The sequence below is a fragment of the Cervus canadensis genome, chromosome 11, assembly GCF_019320065.1.
Source record: "Cervus canadensis isolate Bull #8, Minnesota chromosome 11, ASM1932006v1, whole genome shotgun sequence".
NCBI lineage: Eukaryota > Metazoa > Chordata > Mammalia > Artiodactyla > Cervidae > Cervus > Cervus canadensis.
In genome coordinates this window covers 71072483-71089231 of record NC_057396.1, presented here as the reverse complement: position 1 = coordinate 71089231, position 16749 = coordinate 71072483, and the positions used below count along the sequence as shown (strand labels likewise).

The 16749-nt window shown below is 49.3% G+C and overlaps 1 protein-coding gene across 5 annotated transcripts in view; it reads right to left on the bottom strand.

Annotated features, from left to right (window-relative positions):
* C11H11orf49 (chromosome 11 C11orf49 homolog) overlaps window positions 1-16749 on the bottom strand; it is a 202280-nt gene that overhangs the window by 12319 nt on the left and 173212 nt on the right. For all 5 annotated transcript variants that reach the window (XM_043482471.1, XM_043482472.1, XM_043482468.1 and 2 more), the window contains one exon: window positions 15066-15150. In XM_043482471.1, the coding sequence (XP_043338406.1) occupies window positions 15066-15150 (85 nt within the window). The remainder of the gene's footprint in view (window positions 1-15065; window positions 15151-16749) is intronic.

The following is a 16749-nucleotide window of genomic DNA, read 5'->3' as shown; positions in this document are numbered from 1 at the left end:
ATGATGGTGCGAAAGCGAGAAGAATTTAGTAAAAACCATACTTTGAATTTTGACCCTTCCCTGGCCCAGCGATGCAAGATACGTATTCCCCTGTCATGCTGGGCAGGGGCAGCTCCTACTTGGCTGTGCAGTCACGAGGGTGGGACACGGACAACCGTTCTGTTTTCACTTGGAGTACCGCGTTCAATCAATTACATGCAAGATTCAACACTTTATGACAAAACAGGCTTTGGGGTAAATGATGTTGTCCAACTGTGGGCTGATGCAAGTATTCTGAGTGCAGTTGAGGTAGGGCTGGGCTAAGGCATGATCTCTGGTAGGTCTGGTAGCCAGAGCATTCTTGACTTGATATTTTCAACTTAGAGTAGATTTTATCAGGACATAACCCCCTTGCAAGTCAAGGAAGAGCTGTATTGCAATGTAACTCCAATACCGTAAGACTTATCCTTTAGGAGTGCACAGTGCAGTAGGTTCACAAAACTGCACAATCATCAGCCCCGTCTAATTCCAGAAGTGGTCATTCTTGCTGATCGGCCTGCTCCCGGCCACGCCAGGGCTGCCAGGCCAACTGCCGTAAGCATCTCCCCTTCTCAGCCACAGCCAGGACTGTCGGCTGCAGAGGGCCCGCCCTTCCGGCCCCAGAACTGGCCGCCGTGCTCTGTCAGCAGCCACGCTTGACTGTGAATGCCAGCTCCCTCTTCTGAGATGGGCAGCTGGGGAAGAGAGAGGCACAGCCCTCGGAGGTGTCAGGGTGAAGCAGGCCAGCCCAGCGTGCGCTCTGCTTTGACCCCTGCTCCTCGGAGGGCTGACGCGTGGATGGGGCTAGTTGGGGGAGGCAGGCGGTGCAGAGGCTTTCTCTCTGAGGGACAGGTGTCTGGACCCTAGCAGCACGTGCGTGTAGGTTTTCTCGACTGCAAGCAGTGGGCCTGGCTGCCAGAGAAGCCAGTTGGGTCTCAGCTGTCATTGACAGCCATGCTCCGAGTCTGCTCAGCCAGAAGCCTGGGCGTCCTCCTGACATCCGGGAAACTCCCTCCCTTGCCCGCCACGTATCAGCCAATCACCCAGTCCAATCAGTCCTGTTCCAGACATTTCTCTGGAATCCACCTACTCTTTTCCACTTCCACGACCCTCATCGATGCCCACCTCCACCTCCTCTTCCAGGACAACTGGATGACCTTCTATTGGATGGTTTCCGGTAACATTTTTGCCTCCTTTTAATTGGATATCCATACTGTGGTCAAAAAGGCTTTTTATTTTATTTTTTTAATTAATTTATTTTTAAATGAAGGATAATGGCTTTACAATATTGTGTTGGTTTCTGCCAAACATCAACATGAATCAGCCATCAGTTCAGTTCAGTCGCTCAGTCGTGTCTGACTCTTTGCAACCCCATAGACTGCAGCATGCCAGGCCTCCCTGTCCATCACCAACTCCTGAAGTTTACCCAAACTTATATCCATTGAGTCAGTGATGCCATCCAACCATCTCATCCTCTGTCATCCCCTTCTCCTCCTGCCTTCAATCTTCCCCAGCATCAGGGTCTTTTCCAATGAGTCAGCTCTTCACATCAGGTGGCCAAAGTATTGGAGTTTCAGCTTCAGCCTCAGTCCTTCCAATGAACACCCAGGACTGATCTCCTTTAGGATGGACTGGCTGGATCTCCTTGCAGTCCAAGGGACTCTCAAGTCTTCTCCAACACCACAGTTAGGTTTACCCGTGTCCCCTCCTCCTTGAATTTTCCCCCTGCCTCCCTCCCCATCCCACCCCTCTCGCTGGTCAGAGAGCCCTGGTTTGAGTTTCCTGAGTCCTACAGCAAATTCCCATTGGCTATCGGGCCTCCCTTGTGGCTCAGCTGGTAAAGAATCACCTGTAGTGCAGGAGACCTGGGTTCAATCCCTGGGTTGGGAAGATCCCCTGGCCTGGAGAATCCCATGGACTGTATAGTCCACGGGGTCGCAAAGAGTTGGACTCGACTGAGTGCCTTTTACTTTCACTTTTCATCTGTTTTACACAGGGTAGTATATATGCTTCCATGCCACTGTCTCCATTCATCTCACCCTCTCCTCCCTCCCAGAAAGACCTTTTTAAAAACGCAAATTTGACTGTTTTACAACTCTTGTTTTAAACCCTTTATGGGCTTCCCCTTGGCCTTAGAGCAACGTCCGCCATCCTTATCCTGGCTTATGAGCCTGTATGCCCTGCCCTGGGCCTCCGCTCACCTTTCTGGACTCACAGGAGGCCCCAGTCAGTGTCCCCCGAGACACTCCAGCGTTGCAGACCCGTCAGCCTTCCCTGCCTCCTGTCCTCCACACCCCTCTCCTCGCCGACCTGACTGACGCCTCCTCACTCTTCGGGGTGCAGCCTCAGAGCGCCCCGTTGGCATGGTGACGGTAGGCCTCCCTGCCCTGGGACCTTGTCACGCTGTTCAGGTCTGTCCCGGCCCCAGGACTGTGCGGTCTACCCAGCTGTCTCTCTGCTTGTTGCCCGACTCAGGGGCCAGTGGGGGCGGGGGGGGGGGCACACAGTAGGCCCTCAGCCGGTATTAGTTGAATGAGAGGGAAAGTGTGAACACCTAAGAGGTGCGGTACCCTTTTCTCTTCTCTTGGCAAGGTGACATCTGGGCACTACGCTCTGGGTGGTTTATTTAAGAGGGATGAGCTAGAGTCACGGAACGGGGTCGGCGAGGTGGAGTCTGCAAATCAGGATGTTGGGCCAACGACTGCCTTTAGATCTTTCAGTGGGAAGAGAGGATGAAGGGCGAAGTGACACTGGGCCGTGACTCTTGAAGGGCTGCCTCTGAGGGAGACGTCACAGGGCTCTGGGAGACCGGCTCCAGAGACTGGAAGACGCCTGGCTCTGCGATTGTGGCTGCTTTGTGAGCGAGTGAGCTGCCTGTTGCTGGAGATATTCAAGCAGAATACTTCCCCAGAGTCTGAGCGGGCTGCTTCTAGCTCTGACAGAATGGCATCCCCAGGGCGGAGAGAACCAATAGCTTCTGGTAACGCTGGTTCTCACTGGGGAAGAGTTTGCTGTTGAAAAACCTCACGAAAAGGCACTTTTAGAAACATCGAATGCTACACCGTCCATCTCCAGACTAGCGCTCTGATGCATGAGAGTCCTGGGCATCTGGCACCAGGATCTCACAACTGTGGGGAGAGGCAGGCAGGAGGCTGCGGCTCGGTCTCTGCCTTTGGTGACTGTGATGACCCCAGGCTGTAGGCCCTTCACCCCACCGACAGCGGCTTCACCCTGAACTCGAACTTGGCCCCACCCCCTTGAGGGTCAGGAGGAGGAGTTTCCTGGCTCAGCACCCCTTCCTGCCGGAGGCCTTCTACCAGCGTGCCAGCTGCTCCTGACACCTGGAGGAGAGGGGCCCCCGCTCCGGCTTTGAGGCGGAGCCAGCAGGGAGCGGCTGCCAACCAGAGTCGTACTGATCCACTGGGTCGGCAGGGACCCTGGCAGGCCGGGCCTCGGGGCTGGAGAGATGGGGCGCTGGGGGAGAAGGAGAGGCACTCGTGTTCAGGCTGGCTCTGAGCAGAAACATGTGGAGGGTGGAGTCCAGGGCAGCGGCTGGAGTGGAGAAAGAAAAGAGCGCTTGGCAGGGTCTGAGCCTGTCCCGAGGGGGCTGGCTATTCTCGCCCTCCCATGCTGACTTCCAACAGCTGGGACAGGCTGGCTGGGTGGGTGGTAGGTGGGTGCCAAGGAAGCAACAGTTTTCAGCCTGAATCTGCGACTTGCCAACTTCCTATTCCCCCTTAAAGGTCAGCATCCCTGGTCGAGTGGCAGAAAATGTATTGGTTTGGTTTTTTTTTGCAATTCAGCGGGATCCAATCCCACCCAGCTCTAGAACTCCCTGCCCAAGTTTCCTTTTCTCGGCAAGTCATGTTTTCTCTCGGAGCTTCAGTTTCCTCATCTGTAAAGAGGAGATAATTCTAGTTCCCAATTCACAGGATTCTGGTGAAGATTCAATTGTGGTGATATGCTGTGTCTATTCTATTGTTATATATTACTGGTATACATAATAATCACTCAAAATCAGTGTTAGCTGACATCCCTAAGTGTGTTCTAGCTGGTTTCAGGTGATGGAAGAGCTCAAAATAGCGAATAAAAATATAGCTCAGAGGAAGTGCAGCCAGTGCCTGACCGGACACAGGCTCTCGGGCGGAAGCGAGCTATCCTGTTTCAAGTCCACTTTTTGGGGGGCGCCAGGGCTGGCTAGAAGCCTCCCATGCCTGCACTTCCTCTGGGAGGTCACATGAGCCGTGTCGTTCATGGGTGAAGGTGAAGGGCGTCTCCGGGCCTGTCTGGGATCCCGGGACACCTCTGTGGCGTCTGCCTTAATGTCAGGGCCATGAGCGAGGGCGAAACCACAGCCTGGCTGCCTTCTCCAGGTATTGCCACGGTTTCCTACGACACCTCCGTAGGGCTGGCCGTCTGTGGGGCTGCGTTGGAGACCCCCTTGTGCTGCACGAGCTGCTTCCAGTCCAGGCCCTCCGAGCAGCGTGGGGCGCCCAGGTCGTGGCTCTCCCTGGGCTCCGGGTTGCACTTCCAAAGGGCCCCAACACCCTCCTGCCCTGCAGTGCCTGAGTAGCTGGACCCAGAGGCTGTGGGCAGCAGCAACAATTACAGCTACACGGCGTCCAGGGAGGGCTTGCTTGGTCAGCGCTGTGCATCCGTCATTGCATTTCTTCTCCCGTTAATCCTCTGACGTAAGATTGATGGATATCTTCACTGAGAACACAGGGCTTCAGAAACTTGACCAGGGTTTTCAAGCTAGAAGCAAAAGAGCTGTAATTCGAACACAGGCCGCTCTGAGTCTAGTCACAGCTCCTGGGCCAGCTGCAGTTGCTCCAGGTGAGACGTGGCCGTGACTTCCGCCGGGGGTGGTGCTGTCCCTTCTCCCACTGTTGTAGCGCCGCGGCCCCCAGGGGGGCTGGAAGCAGAGGCCTGGACCCTGCTTCTTCCCTGCAGACACCGTGAAGGCCCCGCTTGGCCACTTCGGCTCCATGAGCCTGGTTTCTCCCCAGAAGCCTCATAGCTGGGGTTGGGGGCAACTGTTCCACGCTCTTAAGATAAAACCCACATCCAGTGCATGGCCTGTGAGGCCCTCCTTTCTTCTCCCAGCCCCCCAACTCCTCAAACTCCAGGCCCCCTGGCTCCCCCAGGGCACCCAGGTCCTCACTGGCTTCTTTCCAGGCTGTGCTCACTTGCCCGAGATGGACTTTCCCTCTCGCTGCTCCCTTCCTAAATCCTGCCCACCCTCCTCCTTTTATTTGTTTTTCTCTTTTTTATATTTTGAATTACGAAAGCATGATAATACATTTACAGGACGCTTGGAAAATACAGATCAAAGTTATGTATAGTTTCACTATATATTACAACTACTTTTTAAGCAGATAAATGAAGATTTTTAGTTGGAGTTTCAATATCAAACTCTCAAAATTAATAGAATGAATACAGAAAAGTAGAAGGGTGGAGTAGACCTGAAAAGCACCATGGACCAATTCAACATAAAGGTTACACAATTTTCACATAACAGTAGGGTATAAATTCAAGTTACCATAGGTCATAAACTAGGAGACACTGGAACATATCCAGGGACGTAAAACAAGGTGGAAAAACTTCATGGTTTAAAGGTACTGAAATCACACAAAGTGTTCTTTTATCCACACCTTTTTCATTTTAAACACAATATTTAAAATTTCAGAAAATTACACAGAGCAACAGAAAAAACATCTGTGTACCCACTAGCTAACTTCCTCTCCAGTCTTCACATTTTGCCATCCTTGCTTCAATGTGTAAAAGCCTTGTAAGCGATTACACGTATTGTTTAGAACACCTGGACACCCCCCCTCTACCTTCCTCCTCAGAGATCCCGCTGGAACTTGAGGGCTTACATTCACTCATTCACTGAGGCTTGGGCTTGGCATCCCTCCGCGTGCTTTCATACTGTTGTTGACTCACACAAATGTTTACATTCTTAAAACGTGATATAACTTTGCCTTGCCTGTTCTCAAGCTCTATGCATCCTTCTGTAACTCATCATCTTGAGATATATCAGGGCTGATGTATTCACTTTATTATTTAAGAAAAAACTTATCTCTTTGGCACGGTAGGATCCCCATGGTATCAAACCTGCGTCCCTTGCATTGGAGGGCGGATTCTTAACCACTGGACCACCAGGGAAGTCCCATCTCTCTATATGCATTTTAGCTGCTGTACAGAATTCCATGGAATGGAGCTGGGACACTTTATCCTTTCTACGGCATGGCGACAGGCAGAGGACTTCACTGGAAGCTTTCACAAATAATGCCGCCTGTCTCCTTAGACTCAGCCACGCCTCGTGAACTTTTTTTTTTAAAATATTATGTAACTAGTTCCCTGCACATGGCAAATTCAAATTTGTTTTGTTTTTCAGAACTTTCTGGAATTTCTTCCCAAACATTTTCCTTTTCTTTTTTCAATTTTATTGGAATTAGTTGCTTCAGAAAGTTGTGTTCGTTTCTACTGCACGGCAAAGTGAATCAGCTGTCTGTATACACATATGCCCTCTCATTTCTTGAACTTTTTAAGATTTGCCCAAATTGCTTCCAAGTGATTATGCCAATTTACACTCCCACTAGCAGAGTGTGCGAGTTCCCACAGTTCCACATCCTCACCAACACTTGCATTATCTCACTTTAAAATTTTTGCCAATTTGATCACTCTGAGGGGGTACCTCAACTTAATTGGCATTTCCCTGTTAACTAGCGAGTTTGGCCATGAAAATATGCCCGAATGTTTGGTAGTTGTTAGGGTTTTCTCTTCTGTGTATTAGCTCTTCATATCTTTGGACTGTTTTTCTACTGAGGTCATTCATCTTTTTCTTTTGCACTTGTAGGAGTTCTTTACAGACAATTCTAGAGACTAAAAATATTCTGTAGACTGGTTTGTTGTTAGTTACATAGGTAATAAATATCTTCTTCAAGTCCCTGGCTCGTCTTTCCGCTTTGTTTATGGTGTCTTTTGTTGACAGACGTTTTTCATCCTCACTCTCCGGCGGGTGAGGGCTCTGCACTTGCACTGTTGTGGCCCGGGTTCAGTCTGCCATCGGGGGCTTGAGCTTCCCAGCAGACACTTCTTTCTCTAGAATGTCTGCTCCGCGAGGGCAGGGGCTTTTGTTTTGTTCACCGCCTTCATCAGCAGCAGGTGATGGCATTCTCCTTCAACACTGGCTGAATGGCTGAATAAGTGAATGCAGTTTTGTGGTCACTTTATCAACCTCGCCCATTGGGGTTGGGCTTAAAGAATTTCTATCTCATTTAAGAATTTTTTAACTGCCGGTGGCAATAAAATATTTTCTTCTAATCTCTTTTAAGAGTATTATAGCTTTGCATTTTACACTTAGGTCTATAATCCAGCCTTCCCAGGTGGCACAGTTGATAAATAATCCACCTGCCAATGCAGGAGACTTAGGTTCAGTCTCTGGGTCAGGAAGATCCCCTGGAGGAGGAAATGGCAAACTACTCCAGTATTCTTGCCTGGCAGATTCCATGGACAGAGGAGCCTGGTGGACTACAGGGCAGCAAAAGAGTCGAACAAGACTGATCACACATGCACTCGTGGATTTTCTGTAATCTATATGAAACTGACTTTTGCATATGGTCTGAAGTAGTGATCTAATTTTATTTTATCCTAGAGGATAAACGTCAACTGAAAAAAATGCATGATGTAAAAGTTGTGAGTTAAGTTTTATTTGGGGCAAAATGAGGACTACAACCTGGGAGACAGCACCTCAGACAGCTCTGAGAAACTGCTCTGAAGAGGTAGGGGGGAAGCTCAATATATACTGACTCTGGTGAAGCGGGAACATGCAATCAAGCATGCATTTTTGCAGAAAGTTGCTGCTAGTCTTGTGAAGTTTACTGCTAGCCACGAGGAGCAGGTGTCTCCATTAATGATTTTCATGCTTTTCGAGGTATGAGGAGAGGCAAGGATTGGACTCATAAAATCCTTTCTTGAAAACATCTAACTATCTGAAGTCCTGTTCTGCTAGTTTTTCCCAGAACACAGAGTGCCTCATTCCTAATGAACCCCATTCAGGGTGTGTTGAAGGTCAGCTGCTGCAGTGGCTTAATTCTCGTAGAGACAGATGGCAAGTCCCGATTTTTAGTGGGCATTATGATGGCCTTGGGCTTCCCTGGTGGTTCAGATGGTAAACAATTCACCTGAAATGCGGGAGACCTGGGTTGGATCCCTGGGTTGGGAAGATCTGCTGGAGAAGGGAACAGCTACCCACTCCAGTATTCTGGCCTGGAGAATTCCATGGATTATATAGTCCATGGGGTCACAAAGGTCGGACACGACTGAGTGACTTTCATTGTCATGATGGCCTTACAATATGTCTTAGTACTTGATCAGGCTTCCCTGGTGGCTCAGGTGATAAAGAATATGCCTGCAATATGGGAGACCTGGGTTCGATTCCAGGTCTGGGTTGGGAAGATCCCCTGGAGGAGGGCACGGCACTCCAGTATTCTTGCCTGGAGAATCCCATGGACAGAGGCGCCTGGCGAGCTACAGTCCAGAGGGGTTGCAGAGAGGTGGACACGACTGAGCGATGAAGAACACACAGAGAAGACAGAGCAAGTTCATCTCTTACAGATCCTTCAGGTCCCTGATTCAACATCTCTGCCGTATGGACAAGCTTCTCCTAATTTACCAGGTTAGGCTGGGTAACCTGCTTATACGGCCCTGTAGCACTTGGCTTTTCATTTATTTAATGTCTGCCTCTCTATCAGTTTGCACGTTCTTCGGGGGCTGGAACCACATCTGTGCTGCTCACTGTCATAGCTCCCCCACAAGCACAATGAGGCACATAAGAGGCACTCAGTAAATATTTGGTAAATGAAACGATGGGGAGGGAAAGGGTATTCTGTTTGGGTCAAAGACCTTCGGGGCCACAGTGACACTGTCAGGTGGCAGGTCAGACCTGGGGAGGAGATCTATGCAGGATGATATTGCAGGCGAGGGGCATAAAGACATTCTAGATTTTTTAGGAGTCTATATGCTTTCAAAGCACTGTGTGTACTCAGCACATAAACATGACAAAAGAGCTCTTCCTACTAAACATATATTACTGACTAGGAAATTTGGCTTTCAGAGAGGGAGAAGTGAGTTAGATAGGGTTTCAGATGACAAGAGTTAGAAGGAAATGCAATTGCTATGAATTTAGTCAATTCTAAAATGGCAGAATGGCACCCCACCCCCGTGCACCCCAATGTTCATCGCAGCACTGTTTATAATAGCCAGGACATGGAAGCAACCTAGATGCCCATCAGCAGACGAATGGATAAGGAAGCTGTGGTACATATACACCATGGAATATTACTCAGCCATTAAAAAGAATTCATTTGAATCAGTTCTAATGAGATGGATGAAACTGGAGCCCATTATAGAGAGTGAAGTAAGCCAGAAAGATAAAGAACATTATAGCATACTAACACATATATATGGGATTTAGAAAGATGGTAATGATAACCCTACATGCAAAACAGAAAAAGAGACACAGAAATACAGAACAGACTTTTGGACTCTGTGGGAGAAGGCGAGGGTGGGATGTTTCGAGAGAACAGCATCGAAACATGTATATTATCTAGGGTGAAACAGATCACCAGCCCAGGTTGGATGCATGAGACAAGTGCTCGGGCCTGGTGCACTGGGAAGACCCAGAGGGAGCGGGTAGAGAGGGAGGTGGAAGGGGGGATCGGGATGGGGAATACATGTAAAACCATGGCTGATTCATGTCAATGTATGACAAAACCCACTACAATATTGTAAAGTAATTAGCCTCCAACTAATAAAAATAAATGAAAAAAAAAAAAAATAAAATGGCAGAATGGGATGGGCATGCAAAGCTCTAAAGTGGTTCTCAGAGAGTGGTCCCAGACCGTGAGCATCACCTGAGAACCTATAGGAAACATGAATTCTTGAGCCCCGTCTCAGACCCACTGAACTCTGAGGACGGGGCCTGGGCCATCTGTCGTTTAATAAGCTCTGCGGGTCCATCTGACGCACTCTCAAGTTGGAGAACCACTTTAAATCTCCACCCTTAGGGCGAGGCTTCCCACCCGTGTCACATGAGCCTTGGATGGGTTGCAGGTGTGAGGGTCCCCGTGGCCCAGCGGGGAGGAGGCCAGAGCCTGCAGGCTAACCACAGGCAGTCTTGTCTTTACCCTGCTTTTTGTTACATATTATTTCCTGAGTGTTGTGAAGGGGAAGAAGGCCAGAAAGCAGTGCCTCAGGGAACCCAGGAACTTCTCACTTATTTTTCACCTCGAAGGACAGTTCATTTCCAACGTTGTGCTAATTTCTGCCGTACAGCAGGGTGATTCAGTTATACATATATATTCATATACATGTACACATATGTTCTCCTTTTAATATTCTTTTCCATTATGGTTTATCCCGGGAGATTGGATACGGTTCTCTGTGCTATACAGTAGGACCTCGTTGTTGATCCATTCTATATGTAATAGTTTGCATCTGCTAACCCCAGACTCTCAGTCTATCCCTGCCCACTGGCAGCCGCAAGTCTGTTCTCTCTGCCTGACTTCTCACTGGCTTAAAAAAAAAAAATCTGGTAATAATAATAACAACATTATTTTAACAGCAAGAAAATATTATTTACTGAATGTCCATAATGTGCTAAGCAATTTACATATATATATATATTTGTTGAAATCTTATAGCCATCCTATGATTTAATTATTAGCCCCATTCTACAGACATGGCAAACAGGGCTTAGAGAAGAGAGATCCTCAAGGTCATGCAGTCAATAGACACAGGTGGTGTGGACACTCAGGTCTTTCTAATCCTGTGATGCCTGTGTTCTTAGAGGTCAGGGTTAACACCACTGCTTCTAACATTGTTTGCTCTATGCCAGGCATTGTTTTAATCACGTGATATGCGGCTTCAATTACTGCAACTATGATTATTCCCACTTTACACATGAGGAAACTATGGCTCAACGAAATTAAATAATTTTCCCCAGGATATAAGCTGGAACCAGGATTTGAACTCAAGAGCTCTGGCTTGAATCTCCCTGGTGGTCCAGTGGTTAAGAATCTGCCTGCCATTGTGTTCAGAGCAAAGCCCAGACTGCCTGAACACAACAGCCAGGCACTGGGATGCCAGGAACCCATGCTGGATGGATACAAGCTGACTAGTCGGAAGACTCCTGATTCTAAGTGTTTGTAATTTCTATATTCTTCTGGCTTTTCTCAAATTTCTTGGATTTCTTGACTGCACGTGTGTTGGTTGTTCTTGTAACTTAAAAGGGAAAGGATGAAAGAAGCGAAAAAGAAAAAAAAGAATTCACCTGCCCATGCAGGGAACACAGGTTCGATGCCTGGTCCGGGGAAGATTCTGCAGCCCTCAGGGCACCTAAGCCCACACGCCTCTACTATTGACCCTGTGAATCACAACTACTGAAGCCCCAGAGCTCGCGCTCTGCAAGGAGAGAAGCCCCGCAAAGAGAACCGGCGTTCGGCACCTAGAGAGTGGCCTCTGGTCAATGCAACTAGAGAAAGCCCTCAACACAGCAATGAAGACCAGCGCAGCCAAATACACACATACAGACATACAGACATAAAAAGGGCCTTCCCTGAAGGTGGGGAGAGGTAGTATTAACATACCATCAAAAGTGGCCTCTCACTTATTTAAAAAAAAAAGAAGTTTGGCTCTAGTTGAATGCTTTTAACCATCAGGAAAGCCGCCCAGTGCATGGAGGATGGAGACGAAGACGCGGTGCTGACCATTCAGGGATGCAGTAACTCAGCGACCTGCACCCTGCGGGAGCGGGGGAGGGCGCGGGGCTCCGGCCGGCGCAGGCAGGGGGTCTGCCGGCTCCTCCCCAGCTGTGTTTCCGGCTCGCACCTCCGCCCCAGGCCTGGCCGAGGCGCCGCCCGTCGGCGGCGCACGTGGGGCCGCTCCGTGCTCGGCAGGCTCTGGGGCACAGCTGCTTCTGGGTCGCATTCCTTTACGCACACATCATCAGGGGCTGCCGCCTGCTCCCGCGGCCTGTCCCCAGCTCGGGGCCACGAAGACCGTGAGCCCAGCAGTGAGACGGGAAAGGCCAGCGCGTGCTCCAGCCACGGCCGGAGGCCGAGGGGGGCCTCGCCATCCCGCCACCCCACCACTGACAGTTTTGGTCAGAAGCCGGGGCTCGTGTGTGAGGAAGCTGGGATCCTGACCTTCAGGACGAGATGGGAAGAGCTCAGACAGTCAGAGGGGCACATTCTGGGATGGATATGATTTTTCCACACACACACATGCACGCAGCAGCTGGAGTGGGGTGGGGAGAGAACAGAGCAGGGGAGGCGGGGTCGACACGAAGCTTGAGTCCTGAAGTCATCTCTAATTTTGTAGCCCGTCTCCTGACGCTTGCCCTGGGCCCTTCTGCGGTTCATTCTGGCGTCCCCACCATCCCTTCACGTTCCTGGCTATTAGCATGGACTGGCCACCATGCTTCCCCCCTGCTCAAATGGAAAGGTCTGAAGTTCTAAAGAACAAGAGGGTCTCGTGGTGGTGGTGGTGGTTATGGGGAGGGGCGGTAAGCTTATGACCACAGCTAAGGGAAGGTCACTCCAGAAGCCCCTGGATATCAACACTTGTAAGAATCTGTGGATTTTAGAGGGTTCTGTTCCTTCTAGTCTAACCTTGCGGTGCTTACTACATCAGGTTGTTTGGAAGCATCTGGGAGGTGGGTGGGGCCGAAGACCATACAGAAGGTTTGCCCTCGGGCCCACCCGCTACCTTTCAGGTGCGAGAAAGGGGGACAGCAGCTGCTGTGGAGTGACAGAGACCAAGGCGAAGTGTCACAAAGTGACGGCAGGCTGTGATCGGTACCCAAGGGATCCTCTTCTAAATCAGGTGTCAAGCTCCTTGCCGGTGTGTGTGGGGGGGCAGGAACTGTATCTTACTCTCACTGCACCCCCCAGTGTGCGGATTAGATCCTGGCACAAAACTGGCACTCAGTAAATAGTTCATGAGCGACTTGTCAGGCGGTCCAGTGGTTAAGACTTCACCTTCCAGTGCTGTTTGATCTCTGCTCAGGGAGATAAGATCCCACATGCCTTGGGGTCAAAAAGCCAAAACGTAACACAGAAGCAATATTGTAACAAATTCAGTAAAAACTTAAAAAAATAAAAATGGTCCCCATAAGAAACCTTTAAAAAATATTTGATAAGAGGAAATACTGAGACCTGCTATGTCGTGGATGAACCTTGAATACATAAGGCTAAGTGAAAGAAACCGGTCACAAAGGACCATATATGGTGTGATTCCATTTATTTTAAGTGTCTTGAGCAGGCAAATTTATAGAGACAGAGTGTAGTTGTCGAGGGCAGGCGGGGCAGGATGGGCGGGGTATTAGGGAACAATGGCTGAGAGCAGCAGGATTTCTTTTGGGGGTAATTAAAATGCTCTAAAATGGATTGTGGTGATGTGAGTATATGGCTGACCCTTGAACCTGGGTTTCCGCTGCGTGCTCACTTATATGTGGACTTTTTCAGTAGTGAATCCACAGACGCTGAGCCCACGCACACGGACCCACGGGTGCAGAGGTTCCGTGTGCGTGCAGAGCGGACTGAGAGGTCTGCTTGGATTTTCAGCTGCGCAGAGGGGTCGGTGTCTCACCTCCTCTTTGCTCACTAGTCAACTCTACTCTGTGCATATACTTGATCAATTGATGTAGGGAAGCTGGGCATTTAAAAAAAATTATTATTTAGACTTTCCTAGAGCAGTTTTAGGTTCACAGTGAAACTGAGGGGATTTCTGAAATGCCTTCTGCCCCCACACATGCACAGGCTCCCCCGTTACACATTTGCTACAGTTGTTGAACCTACACTGATGCATCATCACCCAAAGTCCACAGTTGAGATTCACGCTTCCCTCTTGGTGTCGTGAGTTCTGTGGGTTTGGACAGATGCATCTATCACGTATGCTGTGCGCTGCACTTAGTCGCTCTGCCGTGTCCGACTCTTTGCGACCCCATGGACTGTAGCCCTCCAGGCTCCTCTGTCCATGGGGATTCTTCAGGCAAGAATTACGGCAGTGGGTTGCCATGCTCTCCTCCAGGGAATCTTCCCATCCTAGGGATTGAACCCAGGTCTCCCACATTACAGGGAGGTTCTTTACCATCTGAGCCATCAGGGAAGCCCAAGAATACCAGAGTGGGTAGCCTATCCCTTCTCCAGGGGAGCTTCCTGACCCAGGAATTAAACCGGGGTTTCCTGCATTGCAGGTGGATTCTTTACCAGCTGAGCTACCAGGGAAGTCCATCTGTCACGTATAAGACAGAATATTATTCTAAAAATCCTCTGTTTGGGCATTTTTCAAAAAGTGAGATTTTTGCTACACTTCCATTTGCTGCCTTAGCTCAAATTTTCAGCTAAATAAGTAAAAGTTAACTGTAGCCCAGCTACCTCATTTGGTTAAAAAATGTGAACAACAGTGAAACCAAACACAGAAATTAGGGGGTTCTAACTATTTCTGCCAAGTCTTCCTGGTTCTGGACTAATATTGAAAACCACCTTTTAGCATAAATAATACAATTTATCTCTCCCTCAGTCGGGGTTTATCACCTTCATGCTTTCCAGCCTCGAACCTCAACCCCCTTCATCACAAGTTGCTGCCAAAGCTTGCACCGTATTTTCTCAGAATGTCCTGTAGGGATGTGTGTGTGTGTGTGTGTGTGTGTGTGTGTGTGTGTAGTGTGCCCGTGTGAGTGTGCGAGCCGGTGTGAGTGTGTTTGCCTCTTCATCTCACCACCCCTCCAACTCTATCTGCAGACCCTATGGCTCCCCACAGAAACCACCAGAGATCATTTGGCTTCCTCCTATAGATGCAGAAAGTGAATATTATGTTTTGGGGCAAATCCCAAATAGACCCCTCTCCAAATGCCAGTTCCTTCCCTATCAGTTTTACTCTCTCCTAACGGTGTGTTTGTCTGCATACGTTGCCATTATCTCTCAGAAGCCCGAGCCAGAGACGGGGCTGAGTTGACTTCAGGAGCCCGGGAGACATACCTGGCGGCCTTCTGAGTGAGCTCCAGGGGGAAATCCGGGCACAGTAATTGCAGCAAGCAGTGATATTCCCTCATGGTCAGCAAATCTGCAGCGAAATGGAGAGGAAGGCGTCAGACCTCAGGGTGGGAAGTCACTGCGGTCTTTTCGGTCATTTCAGGGGTTTCAGACCTACCCTAGGTAGAACCGCTCTTTTTTAAACAAATTTTTATTGGAGGATAATTGCTTTACAATATTATGCTGGTGTCTGCCGCACATCAACATGGATCAAGATGAGTCACTATTAAGGCTGCATTAACCCAAGGGTGAGATTTTAAGATCAATATTTCTACAAAGGTCTTCCAGGATGGGAGGCACCCAGCTACAACATTTTGGCCAAAGGAGCTTCACTGGTTTGAGAGATGGTTGGGTAAGAAGAGAGAATTAGAGGGGCAACTTTATTAGCCTTCTCAGTTTGATTTTCCTGGTGTCTGAAAATCCGCAAAAATGAGTCATTTCAAAGCTGGCTAAATTTGCTGAAATTCTCTGGCATGGTCGCCTTCACCACAACATGCCCAAAGACCATGCACAGAATATCTGGAAGCAGGGCTGAGGCAGAGGCAGTCTTGCAACATATGGGGGAGAAGAATACAGCAGGGCGACCCACAGCCCTTCTTGCTCTGTCATCCAGTTCTGCGCAGGCTGGCTTCTTTTGGATGTCCACACACAAATCTGGTCATCCTACTGTAGGAAGCCAAGACCCAAGATCTACAATCAAGGCGACCAAATGACTCCTGATATACAGAAGCAGTGCTTTGGGAGAGATGAGCCAGGATGAGGCTCCGTGGCTCAGCAGAAAACCCAGAGAGGTAAACTCAGAGGGCTTTGTAGAAAGTCAGGGGAGAGGAAATACACTGACACTTAAAAGTTGTTTTGGGATGATTTGAGAGAAGAGCATTGAAACATATATATTACCATATGCAAAATAGATAGCCAGTGTGACTTTGATGTATAAAGCAGGGCACCCAAAGCCGGTGCTCTGGGACAATCTGGAGGGACAGGGTGGGGAGGGGGTTGGAAGGGGGGTTCAGATGGAGGGACACGTGTACACCGATGGCCGATTTATGTTGACGTATGGCAGAAACCATCACAATACGGTAAAGTAATTATCTTCCAATTAAAATTAAAAAAGAAAAAAAAAGTTGTTTTGTTACTGCGTGTCCTAAAGCTGAGGGATTTTAGACCAGTCAGGCAGCTTCAATCCACAAGTATTCCACCAAAGCATTTCAAATACGGAAGGATGTGCTGACGGTAAAGCAGGATGGAGCAGCCCAGAAGCCCTCCTAACTGGGAGCCTGGTGAGAGAAGGGAGCCCCGAGGGCAAGGCCACACTGAGGGAATGAAGATGGTGATCACAGGCGCTTGGTTTCTTTGGACCTAAGTTAGCTCAAGCCACAGGAATCCAGATCTCCTGTCCCTGCGAGTTCGGTTGATGCTTTTCCAAGATAAAAACCCCAAATCCCCAGGGACAGGCCTGGGTTTCCTACTCCTTTTTCATCAAGGCTCAATTCAAGGTGAGGGCACAGAGTCAGACTAACCACACCGCCAAAGTCAGGGACAGCAAGGGGACAGACTCCGCGTCAGCGTGGGTCAGAGGACCAAGACGGCTTCTGTGGCCTCCGTCTCGGCCACAACGGGGCGTGCACTT